Source organism: Pezoporus occidentalis, unplaced genomic scaffold (assembly GCF_034315485.1).
Source record: "Pezoporus occidentalis ecotype Australia unplaced genomic scaffold, CSIRO_AGI_Poc_V1 ctg16, whole genome shotgun sequence".
Taxonomy (NCBI): domain Eukaryota; kingdom Metazoa; phylum Chordata; class Aves; order Psittaciformes; family Psittacidae; genus Pezoporus; species Pezoporus occidentalis.
Genome location: NW_026913425.1, coordinates 3,776,557 through 3,796,092, shown reverse-complemented (window position 1 = coordinate 3,796,092; position 19,536 = coordinate 3,776,557). Strand labels below are relative to the sequence as shown.

The 19,536-nt window shown below is 39.1% G+C and overlaps 1 protein-coding gene across 5 annotated transcripts in view; it reads right to left on the bottom strand.

Annotated features, from left to right (window-relative positions):
• Window positions 1-19,536, bottom strand: part of AP3B1 (adaptor related protein complex 3 subunit beta 1) — a 169,388-nt gene that overhangs the window by 92,554 nt on the left and 57,298 nt on the right. For all 5 annotated transcript variants that reach the window (XM_062612402.1, XM_062612403.1, XM_062612404.1 and 2 more), the window contains 2 exons: window positions 4,217-4,378; window positions 2,011-2,108 (listed from right to left, as the gene is read on the bottom strand). In XM_062612402.1, the coding sequence (XP_062468386.1) occupies window positions 2,011-2,108; window positions 4,217-4,378 (260 nt within the window). The remainder of the gene's footprint in view (window positions 1-2,010; window positions 2,109-4,216; window positions 4,379-19,536) is intronic.

The following is a 19,536-nucleotide window of genomic DNA, read 5'->3' as shown; positions in this document are numbered from 1 at the left end:
AAGCTGCAGCAGGAGTCAGTAAAAAAAAAAAATATCTGGGCAGTACACTAAAGCTTTTAAACTACAGAGTTTCTGCCACCAATTGCTTAAAAACTAAGTAATAATTTAAAAGCAATTTTTGTGAACCATGAGTGCTCAAATTCTTTCATGACACAAATCACATTCTAATAGAGAAATCATCACATCCATTATCTCCTCTTATTCAAAACTGTTTAACAGCCCTCTGGTAATTACAGCTGTTGCTTACAAAAGAAAAGTAATAATAGAGAAGTACTTAATATCTTTTAAACCTATTTTTAGGTAATTCTTACATAGGTACATGGAAATAGCCAGCTGTACATGAACAACTAAGTCTGGAAATTGCTATGAAATGCTCTTCCAGGCACTCTCACCCTAACTAGGTTATAGTTTATTTGACATTAATTCAAAGGCCATAGGCACATAACTTCAAGGGCAAACAGCAAAAGCTTATTTCAAAATGGGCCTAACAGCAAAAGCACTTCACACAGACTGGTAACAGAGAACAGACAATCCATTCAGCACAGGAAAATCAGAAGACTAACATCATATTAGGCATTAGCTGAGATACAGGAAAGATGTGACTTCTCTTTTGACGAAATCTGAGTATAAATGAGCAATAAACAATATGTAAAAATAATCCTTTCAACCTGTATGAGTTTAGTTCTATACATTACCTGTGCATACTCGAAACTGCTTTAACCATTTTACTTATCTTTGTATAAAGCAAATGGAAGCATACTGTACTACAAAACCAAATGCAAAAATAACAGTGATTTGTTTTCACCTGAAACAAAAACATGAAAGTTCTACCAAGCCCAATTTTACTTCTTTACTAACTTTTAAATGATTGAGACACTAGCCATAGCTGAGCTGCAAAAGTTTAGGGAGTAAGATGAGCTGTACGGTGAACAGGCTTACAAAAGTTAAAGTCCAACTAAGATGAGTAATCTTGTCAGACACAACAAACATGGTTTTGGTGGGGTTTTTTTGTTGATGTTGGGGAGGTTTATTTGTTCGCTTTTTTTTCTGTTCCTTTCTTTTTGTTTGATTTTCTTTTTCAGTTTTTAGTGGCCAACTTTAAAAAATAAATAACTTTTGCATCAAAGTTCTAGCAAAAATACCATGTTTAGTTAGAAAGTTGTTCTGAAACATCTTAATATTGTGTCAATATTATATTGTGTTAATATTACCACTTCAAGGCTTTTCAAACAGGTACATGAAGTTCAAAATCTAAAAGCTGAGCAAAAAAACCCCACCACTTCTACACAGCAAATTTTGGCATAATACACCAAAACTATCAAATACAAAGGAAAAAAGAGTATTATCAATCTTATGAAACGTACGACCAGTGAAACCCTTCATAGGAAAGTAGACAATTTCACACTAAAGATGATAAATTCAAAATTAGATGTCCTGAATGTAATATAAACCTGTTCTTTAAAAACAGTCTGAGTATTAAAGAAACAAAGGGGATTCAATAGCATCAAGTGGTACTCTAAAAAAAAAAAAAAGAAGTTTCTGAGTTTCTCTGTCCATAAGCCTTCAATATAAAGTGCAGGAAAAAAACCCCCCACATCTGAAGACTTCTTCAGTGCGTAGCAAGACAACAAGGAACGAAGGAACTCCAATGTCATTAAAATTCTACTAATTTCCAGCAATAAAGAAATCAAGAAACTAAGCAAACTAGTTAGCACTGCCTCTATCTGTATGGTAACTAGGCAGTCAGGATTCTTACCCAAATGAAAGTCCTAATAAACAATAGTTAATATCAGTGATCATTCAATAACACAATACTGCATGATCCCTGGATATGATAGAGAAAATGACAGAATTAATGATCATTTGTTGAGTAAAAATTAGTATTACAAGACAATTTTAAAATGAAACAAATACTGCAACAGTTACATTCTTATAACCACACCTAAGCAGTATGTACAAAAAACTCACAAAAAAGTAGACATGGCAGCGTAAAGTATGGACCAGACCTACCTATTACTACGAAGTAAACGCACCAACGACTTAGAAACAATAGCAGCTTCGGATTTTGGTGCCAAATGCCAATACAGCTGTGAAACTGCCATTACCACCTAAAATAACATTCAGAACAGCATGTTATCTTCAAATCATAGTACATACCTATCACATTTGCTTCAGACCTGCAGAGGTTACCAATTCACTTTTCAGAAAGCAAAATGCATACCCATGTTCTTTGAAATCAACAAACCAGTTTGGGGAAAAACATCAGAAGAAGGATTATTTCTAAAATCAGAGCTAAGTAAGCACCTTTCATTCTTCCCACTATTTGTATACAGAAGAAAGAGGAAGAAGAAAAAAGAGAAAAGTAATAGAAATTGTAAACATACAGGTATCACCCCTACTAAGTCAGTATCGCTAACATCATCTGCACAAATTAATTAGGAAATACTGTTTAAAACTTCTGCAAATTTTATCCTCCTTATTAAAAGAAGAGGATATTACCTATTATTTAGTTTCCACTTCAAATCTTTTATTCCATTATCTTACTTCACAATTCATAATACAACAGCTGCTTTAACTGGCAACTTCTAAGTCTCAAATCCAACAGAAAGCTAAAACTACAAGGTTGTATGCCAACATCCTGGCTAGCAAAAATCAGAAGACTGGTCTATATGTAATATAAAAACCATATTTTTTTTTTTCTCTTCAAGTTTTCTTATAAGGAAAAGACAAGTGATGAGCTTCATGCTAGTAAGCTATGTCACAACCTTTCCTACAATACTGTCATGGTCAACTTTCTGTTCAAAACAAAACAAATCACTGAAAGGAGACTCCAGGTAAAGCTATCATTACAAAACTTGCCTTAGTATCTTGGTACTTTCTTAGTACCATTGAAACAAAAATTATTATTAAACAATAAAAAGTCAAAAAACATCACAAAAGAATTAACAACTGGAAGATTTTTAGCAATATACTAGAGGGATCTTTTATTACTGACAAAAATCTAAGATCAGAGAGAAAGCTATTAACTGCTGACAAATTGTGTGAATGGTACAAAAATTGGTGTAATAGCACTTCAGAGCAGCATGATTTCATTTGAGGAACTACACTTAACATCTCAGTTAACTTTAATATCAGAAAGTTAAAAGATCATAAATGTGAAAATCAATACCATATTTAACAGATATAAAGAAAATAATTTATGGAATGTGTAAGATAGCAACTGAACCTGTTCTCAGTGCAGTTTGATGGCAAACATATCTAACATACTTGTTCTTTGCATGAGATGAGGAAATATTATATAGATGTTGAATTGTGTTTTTAGCAAAAACTGTGCTCTAACAGAATTACTGTTGTAAAACAGCACTCAATTTGTTTTCAAAGTCTTGGCAGACTATAAGTGGTTTTGAAAAGAGTTAGACATTAGTCAGAATCCAGGGGAGAAACAAAAACTTTATCTGTTCAGCCTATCAAGAACAGACTGGGAGGTGACTTAATCATGATGCAGTAATAGTTTTTGCAATGATATGAATATTCATTATCACTAGAAGTTTTTTCCTGAAGACATCTAGTCTTGTTTAACAGGACAAACTGAGGTTAGAAATGAAGTTCTGTGATCTCAGGAATGTCACAACGATTCACCATCAGCACGGCTTTCTCCAGTTTTAAAAATTTACCTGCCTCCGAAAATATGGAAATACTGCACAGTGTATCCCACTCATGATGTCATATCTATCTTGGAACCCTGCCAAAACACCAACACTAAGCTAGCTTGGACTGACAAGGAATTTAGGCATATAATTGAAAATGCGAGACTCAAGAAAAAGCACAACTTAATGAATTAATAACAAATACGATTTTCTTTGTAAATCCCTTACCACCAAAACTGGCAGTTTCTGCCTTCACAGATGCTTAGAACTTAAGGGTTAAAAGTCAGCTATTGCATAGTCATCATATGCTACAGAAGTTGGACTCAGTGTTATCATGTTTTCCCTAATGCTTTGTTTGTCCTTAATATTTGGAGTATATATCATTCAGTTCAGATGTTTTACTAAGAAGCTACATTAATTACAAAAAAAAGAACCACTGTACTTCTGTAAGTTACTGAAGAGTATTACCACCGTTTTTAAAGAGATGTAGATTTTACTTTTCAACCTTTTAAATTTTCTAAAGTATACTTAGCAGTGTCGTATTTTAATCAAAAAGGAATCTGTCATACAGCAGCATTCCGGCTTTGAAGCAAGGGCTTTGTATTTCGTAACAGCAGCCTGTGATCTGGATCCATAGAATAGGTATCTTTCCCTTTCTGATCCTTTTCTTTCTGTTCTTCGTCAGATTCATAGAAATTATTTTCACTATATTCTTCTACCACCTCAACAACCTAAAAAACACAAAATGACAAAAACATACACAGCATATTGAATCAACTGTTTTTATTCATTATGAAAGTAACATACAATATCACAATTTCATACAAGATTTATAGCTATTTTTAAAAATAGCTACCAGCTCTTCCACCTCAGTTTGCTCAAAGCATTAAATGTACCAACACAAAAAACAGCATAAAATAAGATGACCTGGTAAATGAAATATCTTCATTAATATTCTATAAACTAGATTAAGTATGTATATTGATCTCTTACAGACATAAAGCCTATGATTTGAAATTGGCATTTCTGAAAACAGTTATTTAAAAATCCCTCTTTTTTGAAAACTTAATACACACCATGTGCATTCTTCCCTCTCTTTCAATATATAAATTATCTGTGAAAATATCAAATCTCAAAAGAAGGGACAGTGTTTTTTTTTCTTAAGAAATTATGCGGGAAAAAGGTTAGGTATCTTGAGAATGGTCTTCCCTGATGAAGTACAAATCCTCAAGCTGTTTAAATGTAGTTATGAATTACGAGCATAACGTCACTTAATAAATCAAGCACAAGACACTGAAAGGATTCATTAAAATCTGAGATACGAGTAAATTAGGGCTTTCTTTTACTCCAGAAGCCTACATAGAAGAATGTAAAGAAATACAAAGGAATATATTTGATTATGTAAATACAAATTAAAACAATCTCATTATTTCTGATGTGGATCAAACAAATTGATAAATAATAGATGCAGAGCATTTCGTTGTGCTTACATTTAATTAGCATTAAAAATCCACAAACCTTAAGAAAAATAAGATGGAAACCATACAGATTAGATCAAACCCAAATGTCAAATCCCAGCAGCTCTGTTCTGGATTATCAATAATGTGTAGACAACACTGCACAACATTTTTTAAAAAATAAGCTACTGACTTCTGCAACTTGTCATATGCAAGTTTATGTCTTTGGTCTCCCAAGTTCTTCATCTCACTTTGTCACTAGAGCACCCAACTAAAATAAAGAGCATGTGGCTAGCTGGAGTTACTCCCACTTGAACGGGCTGGCTGGTACCGAACACCAGCTGTGCCAATAGCTCTGACCATCTTTCTCTCAAGTCTCTGTACAACTATTTTAAGGAATATCCAACTCTACACAATGGTTTTAAGAGCATTATTTAAATCATATACTCAATTGCTGATTTTTTAAAAGACAATTACTTCTGAGACAAATGTATCTTTTTAATTCTGGCTGGCAGTAGCAAAGCCATCAAAGGTGAATGGAACAACAGCTAGACTTATTTAATAGGTTTTTTAGAAAACTTGCCAAGGGTAAACTCAGACCTTTATTGCATGCCTTGGTCAAGACTCACATGTAGAGAAAGAGCGCATACAAGCGTCTTCAGTAGCAGCAAGTAAGGGTGGGAGGAAGAAGAACTGACTAAATCAAAGTTGTCTTTTTATTCTGTTTTTTATTACAATTTGGACACAGAAAATAAAACTTCCCTTCACATTTCTTCTGATTTTTATGACTTGATGCCACCAGTGCTCTCAGTATTTTACAGAATCCTTAACAAGCTCTTAGATTTCTTATGCAACAGCAACCAAAGTGATTTAGTTTACTACTTTGTCTATACATCTTTGCGGCAGTCACCCTTCTAAACTAAAAACTCAGGATGCTAAATCAAGAGCACCGGTAACAGAATTCCTTTCCTTGTCTACAGGTCAGGCAACTTGAAAGCAAAATTCCTGATCCGAGCGCAGTTCAACCCTGCATTGAAGAAGCTTCCTCTAACAGGAGGAGGAGAACTCAATCTTCATTGATTCAGTCTACAGTATCCCTGTCTTGACTGCTAACAGGCACACACATCAGTACTACTGAACTCAACGGAACAGAGTTGGTGATTGTATTTAACTCATTAATCACTGCTGTAAAGAAATAGCATGAGCTCCATCATTTATGACTTTTAAAAAAAAATTAAAAAAAATTGATGGTTAGAAACATACTTAGAGCAAACTTCCAAATAATTATAAAGTAGCTTATGCCTCTTATGAAAATATTTTTCATTTAAATCCCATTAGAGTCTTTAGATTGAATTCACTTTCTTCATACCCCCAAAGCATAAGTATTAGTATGGTCTTTTCTGTTTCATAATCATATATTTTATTGCAAATTTCCTCTTCTATCTGTTGAGTTCTGGCAGGAAATAATTATATTCCAGACAAAGGATGATGATGGCACAGAGGGAAATAAGTTTAATGAACTGAAATTCATTAAAATCGGTTGAAGTCCTTAATCAGTCAGAATCTGTAGTCATAAGGGCCTACTAAGACAAAGAGAATATGTATAAGTAATACTGCAAGAATTGCACATTACCATGGAAAGGAAAGCAAAGTATATAAAGACTCAGATAATGAAAGACAAAAACCTGCAGACTTTTTGGTGTGCAAGAACTGTTGTTTCAAATTCTATTAATCATCACAGACATGGAAAACAGTCACCAGAAAATGTGAAATCACTCCATCATTCACAACCCCTTAAGCCTCAACTTCAACAGCTGACAATACTCACTGTCAAAAAGAGACAACTGTACATTTAGAATCATAAAATCATTTAAGTTGGAAAAGATCCTTAAGACCATCAAGTCTAACTATTAACCTAGCACTAGCAAGTCTACCGGTAAACCATGTCCCTAAGTGCCACATCTACAGATCTTTTAAATATCTCCACGGACAGTGACTCAACCATTTTCCTGGGCAGCCTGTTCCAATGCTTGACAGCCCTTTTGATGAAGAAATTTTTCCTAACATCCAATTGAAACCTCCCCTGCCACAACTTAAGGCCATTTCCTCTTGTCCTATCATTTATTACTCACCTCATTAGAACTTCCTTTCAGGGAGCTGTAGAAAGCAGTAAGGTCTCCCCTCAGTCTCCTTTACTCCAGGCTAAACCACCTCAATTCCCTCAGCCGTTCCTCATCAGACTTGTGCTCCAGACCCTTCACCAGATTTGTTGTTCATCTTTAGATATATTCCAGCTCCTCAATGTCTGTCTTGTAATGAGAGGCCCAGAAACGAACACAGGATTTGAGGTGCAGCCTCACCAGTGCCCATTACAGGGGGATGATCACTGCCCTGGCCCTGCTGGCCACACTACTGCTGATACAGGCCAGGATGCTGTTGGCCTTCTTGGCTGCCTGGGCACAAGCTGGATCATGTTCAGCTCTGTCAATCAGCACCCCCAGGTCCTTTTCCATAAGCAGCTTTCCAGCCACTCTTCTCCAAGCCTGGAGCGCTGCATGGGGTTGTTGTAGCCCTGTTGTGCAGGACCCGGCACTTTGCCTTGTTGAACCTCGTATCACTGACCACAGCCCATCAATGAAGCCTGTCCAGATTCCTCTGAAGAGACTTCTTTCCCTCGAACAGATCAACACTCCCACCCAGGTTGGTGTGATCTGCAAACTTGCTGAGGGTGCACTTGATCCTCTCATTCAGACCACTGATAAAGAAAACAGAACTTGAAGCAGTACTGAGCTCCGGGGAACACCACTTGTGACCAGCTGCCAACTGGATGCAAGCCCCACCAGCAGTCTTTGGGCCTGGCCATACAGCCAGCTTTTTACCCAGTGAATAGTACACCTGTCCAAGCCATGAGCAGCCAATTTCTCTAGGATAATGCTGTGGGCAACGCTGTGAAGGGCTTTACTGAAGTCCAGGTAAGCAACATCGACTCTCATCCACTGAGTAGGTCATTTTCTCATAGAAGGAAAACAGGTTAGTCAAGCAGTCCTGTACATACCACATGATGGCACTCAAGATGATCTGCTCTATAATTTTCCCCAGCACCAAGGTCAGACTGACAGGTCTGTAGCTCCCCAGATCCTCCTTCTGGCCCTCCCTGGATGAGTGTCGCATTTGCCAACCTCCAGTCAACTGCGACCTCCCCGCTTAGACCACCCTGCTTAGCCAGGACTTCCGATAAATGATGGAAAGTGGCTTGATGAGCACTTCTGCCAGCTCCCCCAGTACCATTACATGGATACCTTCTTGCCCCATAAGCTTGTGTGTGTCTAAGTGGTGGAAGAAGTTGCTAAACATTTCCTCTTGGATTACGGGGGCTTCATTATGCTCCCCATCCCTGTCTTCCAGCTCAGGATGCTGCATACCAAGAAAAAATTGGTCTTCCTATTGGTCTTCCTATTGAAGACTGAGAAAAGAAGGCATTAAGTACCTCAGCCTTTTCCTTTTTCTTTATCACCATGTTTTGCTCCACATCTTTTGCCCTTCAGGACTGTCTCCCAAGAGACTCTTGTCAACCAGGCTCCTAAACAGGCCCAAGTCTGCCCTTTGGAAATCCAAGGTATCAGTTTTTCTGATCCCCATCCTGCTTCTTCCAAGAACAGAGAACTCTGTTATTTCTTGTCACTGCACCCAAGGCAGCCTCCAATAATCACATGTCCAGTAGGGCACCTTTCCTCCTTGGCTCCCGCATCAGCTGTGTCAGCAAGGTACCTGCCACACACTCCAGGAACCTCCTGGACTGTCTGTGCTCCACTGTATTGTATGTTCAGCAGACATGTGGTAAATTGGAGCTCCTATGAGAACAAGGGCTAGCGACTGAGAGACTCCTGCTGGCTGCTTATATGTTATTTCACCTGCCCCCTCAGTATCTCTTCTGTCTCTTCAGACTTCTTCATAAGTCTGCATTTACCCAAGTAACCAGGAATGTTTTGGTATGCGCCAAGTTACTTTAAGAATCATAGAATGGCTTGGGTTGGAAAGGAGCTTAAAGATCATCTAGTTCCAACCCCCCTGCCATCAGATGGGACACCTTCCACTAGACCACTAGCTAACTTCTGCTATCACAGATAAGCCTTACTGCTTGATAGCACAGAGTATTGTGTACCAGTATTGGGACCTGAGCAGAAAACAGAACTCTTTAAACCAACTAAGGCATAATAAATTACATCCAAAAACTCACACCACCAAGCAGAAACCTCATCTTAGAAACCTAGCTGAATTGTTCCTCTGTCCCCTGATAAACTCTGTAGTGCAAGACTGAAGCCTGTACAAAAGGAACAGACTGGGGACAACTATTAACTGTCCTCTGAAGGCAGCACAGAGCTAGTTTCAAAGTGGCAAGCACCATTGAAGCCTCTTGGTATTGTAACAAAGGGGGAAAGTGTTGTGCAGAGATCTTAGCAAGAGCCTCCACAATGCTAGTTGAGGGTAAGAATAACAACCTGAACAGCATGCCCCTTATACTAGGTCTACATCTTGGACTCCAACCAGGAAAGACTATGAATGGGATATAATGGATAATATTTTTACTGACAGCACTGGACTGAATACAAGACTCTTGCCTTTGAGTGATCAAAGCCTTCCTGTTTTAACTATTAATGTTGAATCAACAGCTGCATGCTTCCACAGATCATACCTGCACACTTATTTTCCAGTCCTCAGAATTTATATTGTACCTACACTAAACTGTAAGAGATGTTTCTTCATATGTCCTTGAAGAAATGCCATATACAGGTGGGACTCAGATTTTACTTTCCTAGATTTCTAATTAAAGTTCAAGCTGATGATAACTAGTACATATTAGCAGGTCTATGAGAAAAAAACCCAGTATCTTAAGCCTTTTTGACAGAGGAGAGACAACATTAGAGGTCAGGGAGTAGATTCACATGTTTTCATGCTTTCTCTTGTCCTTTCAGTCACTTTAGATGCAGTTTCACAACTGATTTAAAACTAAGCATGAAATTAAAACTTTTTTGTTTTGTTCTGATTTTTTAAAAGTATGTTTTATTTTCCACTGGGATCAGTAAAATGATCTGGCTCACTCTGTAGCCATAGGATAACTAGACCTGCTGAATTTTCAAAACAGCAGGTGGTACAGGAAGAACAGAACAGAGGCATTCCCCTTCAGTAGCACTCTTTAGCTAAACTGCATTAAGTACACTCAGCAGTCTGCAGTAGTATGAGATTTAATTGTGCAGTTAATAGCTTTTCTAAATTGCAAAATCACTAAAAAGTTCAGAACCCTGGGAGAATGAAGTGATTAAAAACTGTGACCACTAGCATTCCAAGCTAAGAATCGCAAATGGTCCTTCTGCAATTTATTCAATCCAGAAGAGAAGTGAGTATTTTAATGTGAAAGAACATACGTAATTTCCTTTTACGTTATACCAGACACACAGTTTAGGGAAGTCTTCATAAAGTATTAACAGCTTAAATGAAGAAACTGCTGGGTAACAAGTTCCATTATCCTGTTTTTAAAGTCATTAAGTATACGAGCTAACATTTAACTGAGATCTTGTTTGAAATGACACTTAATATGGCATTAAAATTGGGAATATGCCTTCCCTTTAGGGTAAAGCACATTATGTGAATGCTACAATTACCTCTACAAACTCTGACTAAAGTAAAATTTCAGTGAAATCCAAAGTATGAACACATACTATTTGCTGACTCTATCATCCTTAACTCCATCATCTATTCAAAACTGATTCAAGTATTTGTATTCCTAGGTTAGCCGTAACATTTGAAAGCTCAGTTTTGCTCCTCAGATCCGTAAGAGGAAATAGCTTTTTTTGAGTCCTGCGGCAAAACCTTTGGCAGATAAAATTTTTGCTATCTTCCACAGCCCTTTCTCCTATTTCTAAGAACTGTTCTCAAAAGAGTTTTGGATAAGTAAAGCTTTGAAGATAAAAAGTTTTGAGACTATTCACTAGTCAGTGAATCTGACTGCAATACCAAAACCACCTTAGCCAACCAAGATCAGCAGTCCACTTGCTGCATCATGAACAGTATCCTTGGAAAAGAGAAATGGTAGAAAATATATAGAACATTTTCCTACTTCAAGGATTAATGATGTATCTAAGGTAAGTCTAAAATTTTCATGTTGTGTGTGAAGATGTCCTGGGTTCAGCAGTAGCAGTCATTTTTCCCCTTCTTGGTAGCTGGTGCAGTGCAGTGTTTTGACTTGCAGCTCGGGAACAGAGCTGATAACAAGCGATGTTTTGGTTTGGCCAAGGACTTTGTGAGCCTCATGCTCTGCCAGGGAGGAGGGGAAGCCGGGAGGAAGCAGAGACAGGACACCTGACCCAAACTGACCAAAAGGTATTCCATACCACAGCACGTCATGCCCAGGAGGTAACTGGGAGTTAGCCGGAAGGGCTGGGAGACGGCAGGGTTGGAGGAGGTATCGGTCGGAGCTTGGTCGGGCTTGGGGGGCTAGTTATCGGTCGGCTGGTGGTGAGATGATGTATTCTCTTCCCTTGTTATTTCCTTTATCATTATTATCATTGGTGGTAGCAGTAGTGATTTGTGTTATACCTTAGTTACTAAACTGTTCTTATCTCAACCTGTGGGAGTTGCATTCTTTTTGATTCTCCTCTCCGTCCCTCCGAGAGCAGGGGGAGGGCAAGAAAAGGGGGGGAAGTGAGCGAACGAGTTACCTGACTGGGTTTAAACCACGACAGTTCTTTTTGACGCCCAACGTGGGGCACGAAGGGTTGAGATAACAACAGATTTGACTGGATTAATAGTCACCTGTCACAATGCTGATTTATTGGCTCTCAGAGTTCTTTCGCTTGATCTCACAGCTTCAGAATGTTGTAACTTACGTAGAGCCGGTATTTGCTGTGTTAGTGTTTATCAAGTATGGGGCCTGGGCTAAGGTTCTTGTCTCACTGTGCTTTATGGCAATGGCTTGTAATACGGGCGGGCTCCAGCAGCAGGGCGGGACGGACGTGACCGTGGACTTGTACGTGGCCGTCCGGCTGCTCTTCACCCTCCTGGCCCTCGCCCTACTCTCCATCTTCGTGAGGCTGCGGGGAGCCGAGGGGGAGCGGCCCCGGGAGCCGGCGGCAGCCGAACCGGCCCGGGAGAGCGGCCCCGGGGACCAAGCGGCGGCGGGAGCGGGGCCGGAGGCCGCGAGGGGACGGCTGCCGGTGGAGGAGGTCGGGGCGGTCGAGGAGCGGAAGGAGGCGGCTGCCGAGCAGCGGGAAAAGGCGGCGGAGGAGCCGAGCCCCGCGGCGGAGCCCAGCCCCGCGGAAGAGCCGAGCCCCGCGGCGGAGCCGAGGCTTGCGGCCGAGCCCAGCCCCGCGACGGCCGATGGCATTTCCCGGAAGCCGCCCGCCGAGCCCCGGGAGGATGCAGGAGACCACGCAGCATTTCCCAGCAAGGCGGAGGAGGAAGAGCTGGAATCAGGAAAAGAGAAGCTGGCGGTGGGAGAGCCGGCAAGCACAGCAGCTGCACCAGCCCCAGTGACAAGTACAGCAGCATCAACTGAGAGTTCTGAAGGTTTTGAATGGCCTTTGGGCATCCTTGGGACCTGCCTGCTGATTGTGGTGGGGATCAGCATGTTGGCGCACACACACACTGTGTGCTACCCACAACCATTTTGTCTGATCTCAAAAGTTAAGCAGAGTCAGGTTTGGGTCTTGTCTGGGGTTGGACAACAATATAGGGGGACCAAGAGGTTTTCCCCAAGGCTGGACAGCCAGGAGTGGCAGGGTGTGTGGGACAGTATGGGCAAGTATCTAGTCCACTGGGCCCCTCCAGTGCTTTGGAAGCGTCGGAGATGGAAGGCAGCTGTATGGAGTCCCCAGCAACAAGCTGCAGAAACTGCTGAAGGGGACAGTGAATTATTTTAAGCCTGGTGGGCCCATGGCACTTCAGGCCATCAGAGCAGAGATGCCACATAGAGATGGACTCATGATCGAGGGGTGGATTTAGCAATGGACACTATTGCCCAGGTTATTCACGAGTGTGAACACTGCACACAGTCTCTCCTGCTCTGGAAGACTGTTACAAGAGATGGAGCCTGACATCATGGACCAGATGGACTCAGCAGCTTTATAGGGATATAGCTTTATAGTCCATGCACTTAGATAAGAGTGGAATGATGGGTGTATTGAAAATGTGGGATCTGAGCATGACGTGAATGGTATGGAATAAGGGGTGGATAATGTCCTGGGTTCAGCAGTAGCAGTCATTTTTCCCCTTCTTGGTAGCTGGTGCAGTGCAGTGTTTTGACTTGCAGCTCGGGAACAGAGCTGATAACAAGCGATGTTTTGGTTTGGCCAAGGACTTTGTGAGCCTCATGCTCTGCCAGGGAGGAGGGGAAGCCGGGAGGAAGCAGAGACAGGACACCTGACCCAAACTGACCAAAGAGGTATTCCATACCACAGCACGTCATGCCCAGGAGGTAACTGGGAGTTAGCCGGAAGGGCTGGGAGACGGCAGGGTTGGAGGAGGTATCGGTCGGAGCTTGGTCGGGCTTGGGGGGCTAGTTATCGGTCGGCTGGTGGTGAGATGATGTATTCTCTTCCCTTGTTATTTCCTTTATCATTATTATCATTGGTGGTAGCAGTAGTGATTTGTGTTATACCTTAGTTACTAAACTGTTCTTATCTCAACCTGTGGGAGTTGCATTCTTTTTGATTCTCCTCTCCGTCCCTCCGAGAGCAGGGGGAGGGCAAGAAAAGGGGGGGAAGTGAGCGAACGAGTTACCTGACTGGGTTTAAACCACGACACATACCTACATCCATCAACGTGCTTCACAGGTGGGTTTCAGAACACTAGAATAGACATATCTTTGGTCTATCAGAGCAAACCAAAAGTTATCCTCAAGACTGCTCAAATGCCAAGGAGATGAGCTGTGACAAGCTTCTGACAGATGAGCAGACCTCAACCAATCACATGTTAATAACCACACGCTGGCAGAAGCATCCATCCTTTGCACAATAGAAAGTCCTTGAGTAAAATACAAGTACATGAGTACAGGTAAAGCTTGTCATGAAGAACTGCTAGTGGTCTAGAAAAAAAAGGCACACTCTCACATGGTAAAAATATTTGAGGGATGAAAGTGTAACCAACATAATCTGCAGCCTGACTTAAGAATGGCCTTAGAAAGCACAAAACCAAAAGATCTTCAAGTATGAACAAAATGATAGTAAGTTCTAACTCTTGTCTTATTAAGCCAAAAGGAGTCGAAGAGTCAAAAAATAAAGGGACAAGATCATCCACTCAGTAAATAATGGCTTCAAAGTGTACTCAACTCTTTCTCAGGTAGGTTGCTGTTACAACCACCTGTGTAATAATGACTTGCGCTACTGAATGGACTAATGGGACCTAGTAATAATCTGATGAGATGCTCTGATGGGCATGGGAATTATTATGGGATTATTTCAAGTACCTAATTATCTAATGCTATTTTATACTCCCTCTAATATCAGAAATATCTGCCTGGGTCTGGCAGATCCTGACGGATGGAGCCTAGAAGAGATTTGTGACAAATGAAGACTACGCAGGGTATCTTGTGGCATTTAGAAGAACACTATACCCTCAAATAAATTAAATCCCAGTTTCTCTAAAGGTTAAGAGCTTCAGATACTTCCCCTTCTGTAGCACAAAATTAATAAAGGAAATCATCAAACTCTTCCTATTAAAAAAAAAGTTATTGAAATCTTTTATTGTTACATTGAAAGAAAACAAGTTTCCAGCACTTTACAAACTTCTGCTGATGCTATTGTTTACTGATGCATTCTAAAGGAATGGGCTGGAGATTACAAAACAGGTGAGAAACATCCAGATGGCAGTACCAGGATGCACGTTACAGAAATAGTTACAAACTGTAGCTACTCCGGAGTGGACAGAAAGCAGGAGGTGACTTTGTCACCAGGCCAGAACAGCATGCTCTGTGTGATCTCAGACAAGTTGCATTCACAGCCCTCAGGAACAAAGACAGTTAAAAATGAATGAGAACTTTAGAAACTCATTTTCTCCATTCTACTATATATAGAACATAAAAGGATTCTGGTAATGAAGTAGAAGTCTGGGATATGACCTGTATTCTACCAGGAAAGAATTTTTAAATTTCCTGAAGAAATATGCAGCCATAGGACCAGAAGGCGTATGTCCGCTACTCCCTCCTAAATTACATCAAAATAGATTGAAAACTTTCAGTACAAAAGTCAGCAAAAATACTGAAAAAAATGCAATGATTAGGTAAGTGGCATATAAAAAACAACATATAGCTAATATTATTAAAATATTTACACAAAATTATCCACTACCAAACACCACATTCTATTACTCCACCAGGGACCAGACCTATTGCTCCTGCACAAACCAGAAAGTACATACACATTTTCAGTTAAGTGAATCACAATGGAATTAAGAACCAATAAAGATCGCAAGATCATCATGATATTGATATTACTCTGACACGTTTCAATGTTATAATTTTTACTTCAATTATAACCAGTCTATTCATTACCATTGGGATACAGAGATCAGAAAGAAAACCTGAGCTATTGGCTGGATTTGGAGAACTATGCAGATCTGCAGCCAGTGAAACAGATTTGTACTCCTACAGTGCACTCCTCATTTTTCAGATTACATCTCTACTGAAATGAGTCTGCTGGAATTATGCTGGAAATATAATAAATTAATACAGTTATATAAAAGATACTATGTAATTCCAATAAATTAAAACGGAAAACGGTACTTTAGTTTCAAGTTTTAGATAAAAGCTACCATGCTCTGGTCACACGAGATTCCTTGCACACAACTGCATTCATGGGTTTTTAAATTTTATGTATCTAAAGAGATAAACATGCTTTCAGCTAACAGAAAATGAAGTGGGTATTAGTGGGAAAGGTACTTGTGACAAACATAAGAAATATTTGGGTCAGACTGAAATACATTTTCCTATTCTAACCATCAGTCTTTAACTTCATATTGGGCTAATAGTCACATGATGTTGAAAACCAATCTGTTTTTCAAATGCAAACATCTGTCAGGAAGTGATCCAACCTGAAAAAGGGTTCACAGTGTGAATGCCATTGAAATTTCTCACCAGACGTCAATGGCCAACAGTCTCAACCATTTATTAATACAAAAAAGCCAAGAGACAAGAGAAACAGGCAGGCTGAGAATCCATGATCTAAAAATGCAGCAAATGAAGGGAACAGGAAGTTTTCAAAGAAAACTTCCTTTTTTTCTCCCTTCACTGTGTTCATCCAAGCAGACACTCCCTTCTGTTTTCAGGGAATTGGCCAAAACCAAGGCAAGTTTTTTCACTTTTCAAAGAGGAGAAATTCACTCAGAAATAATTGTTTTCCCACATATTTCATCTAAATGGGACACAGAAGTTCTGAAGTGTTCTTGAGTTCAATTAAGCCCTGCGCAAAGAAAGCTTTGAATTTTCTTTTATCACTAGGTTTTTTCAAACGTTTAACAACTTTCAAAGGGAAGGGAGGAGTACAATTTCTAGAGTTATATTTCGTAAAGACTCAAGATTGGGTCAATGGTGTCATGGTCTAAAGATCAGCTGCACAGTTCCATGACTCAAATCATCTGGAGTTTAGTATCCTTCAAACCCAGGTGATCTTATGACAATTATGCATCACCTGTAAGAAAAGGGCTGCATCAGCATGTGATAATTTAAATCTTACTTCTTGTAGCTTTGAACTATTAAGTGAGATTATCAACAGTATCTATTCTTAACTTTTAAAACCCTACCTTTAGTCTAAACTCAGTTCCAACAAACAAAAAAGCTATTGCACAAGATCCTCCAGTATCTTCTTGATACTCTTTGCAGTTTACTGACTATGATACTGCAACATATCTGTAAACAGCTCTCAGACATTACTTTGTAAAGCAATTAGTCTTCCAAGTCAGCTTACCTTGTGGTATCAATATCTTCTGGAGTTGTATGTTCAGCACTCAGTAAAAGATTTTCACATTTCTTTAGAAGAGCTAAATTTTACTGTGGCTAAGGAGCCTCCAATAAAATTCTGGTAGTTTGGAGAGATTTTACACAGAATTCAGAAAAGCCTTCTACATAAAAAGTTTCCAATTTGTAAATATAGCAAGCTTGATGCCTAAGCTGCACAAAGGTACTAAGACACATACACATTAAGGCATTTTCAGTCACAACACTGTTCTTAGTTTAACTTTCAGCATATATAAGAGTTAGATGATAAAAAATCAATTAATCATGCTTCATTTGCAGTATACTACATCTTTTCCTCTTCTATACATATTCTAAGATTATATCCTTGCATATTCTCATTTATAAAACTCTCTATAATCCCCATAGAGATGTATATGTTTATTTCACTCTTGACAAAAAAAACAAACAACTTTCCCATATAGCATGAATATGTAAACTCATTTAACTACGTGAAAGTCTCTTCAAAAACTCTTCAATCCAGCCTTACAGTGACTTCAAAAACTCACCCAATAGGTTCTGAATGCAAATTCAAAAATGCAATGAATTAAAAGACTTAGTGAAAAATTAAAAAAAAAAAAAAAACTCAAAAAATTATAATAAATAAATTAAAAAAAAAACCCACAAATATTCTAAGCCTGAGCTTATAACAGTTTTATACTACAGGTCTGAGACAACAGCATCACAGAGGTGGAAGTATGTGTTTGAGGACCACTGAACATTAAATTTTTTCCAATATATCACAATTACAGGAACATCTGTGCTAAGTAACTTCATACCAAACTAATGTGAAAACTCAAGAAGCATTCAAAAGCTCATTCTCATTTCTATAAGAAGCAGCAACTAAGTCCAGGAATGCTGTCTAAAAATAGGGGCTAAGACTTAAATATGCTGCAGTAATTAACATCTTTCTGCAACATCCCAATTCCCTATTATTGTTGTAACAGTCTCATGATATTTGCAGCTAGAACTAAAACAATCAATTATGACTTTTAGATCACTTGCATTTACTCAAAGAAGTTTGATTCTACTCAAAATGGAGGTGAGGCATAAAAGCTCTCTCTTACCACAAAAAACAATCTTTCCACAATAGTGTGTGGAAAAGGTGTGATAATGAGATTGCAAAGTTAGAGATTTAAAAAGCAACAGAAAAATGTTTAGAGCATAAGAAGAAAGGAAGGACAGAAAACACAAGGAAAAACAAGAAGAGATAAAATAAATATTGCAAAAATAAAATAGAGAAGGAGCAAAGGTGAAGGGATAAATTAACGGGAGAAGACACCATCTGCTTCTGGCTAAAAGCTCCCCATCCTCCAGACCACAGGACTAAATCCTTCTTCCTCCATACCTTGTTTATAATACATGATAGATATTGACTACGATTTCTAGAGAATATAGTACCCTTAACCATTATAAAAAGCCCCAAAACTGTTCAAACATTTAATCTAACTTCTGAATACAAGTTCCAATTCTCACATGAACAACTTGTGATATTCTGCTGGTAAAAGCCATGATGGAAAAGCTCATGTTGCTACCATTCAAGTTTAAGTTACCCCCAGTCTTCTTGTCTTGGCATTTTTCCAGCCATAAACTGGGACAAACTTGTGGATGCTCTGTCAGAGAGATGGACAATCCAAGATAATCTGCAATTCTTTATAGTTACTCTTTCCCATGGTCCTTTATAGATATGCCACAGCCAATCAAGAATACTACCTGGTATTACAAGTGTACAGCCTGAGACTCAGGATTCTAAAGCTGAGTCTGACCTCACTGAGGTCTTTCTCAAATAGAGCAATTAAGCAAAGGTCTACTTTTGCGAAGAAGAAGCTAAGGGAAGCCTATTTTGCAGGTCTCAGTTACCCACAGAAAATTCTGGTATAGCAGTGAAAAAGCCACATAAGTTACTAGACAGAATAATACCCCACAGATAGATGCCCAAAACAGAATTTATGAATATTTTGGCATCCAGGAAGGACACTATTTCAAGACAGCATTCATTTCATACTGTTCACATAATTTTCTGTGATTAAAAATCACAGAAATAGCAAAAATTAAAGCTAGAAACTTTGCTGTATCATGGCCTGATGGGGCGCTGGTACATCTGATATTTAAATTAAGAATTATTAGCATTAGACAGTTGATACTTAGATTTCCATGAAAATATTGCAGTGCTTCCCCTCCAATTAATTTTCATATCTTTAATGACCTAGACAGAGATAAAAACAATTTTATCAGCTTATTTGCAACAGATGGCTAGAATGCCTCTTATTCTCTACATAAGTAATAGAAACCCCTCATCCTGAGTCAAGAACGTGAGACTACAACATTGGTTGGAGTCCATAGAAACTTTGCCAGTGAAATTTATGGAAAAAGTAGTGGTTGCTTTCTTGAGTTGATACAGATGTCCTAGAGAACTTGCCTACAGATTCTA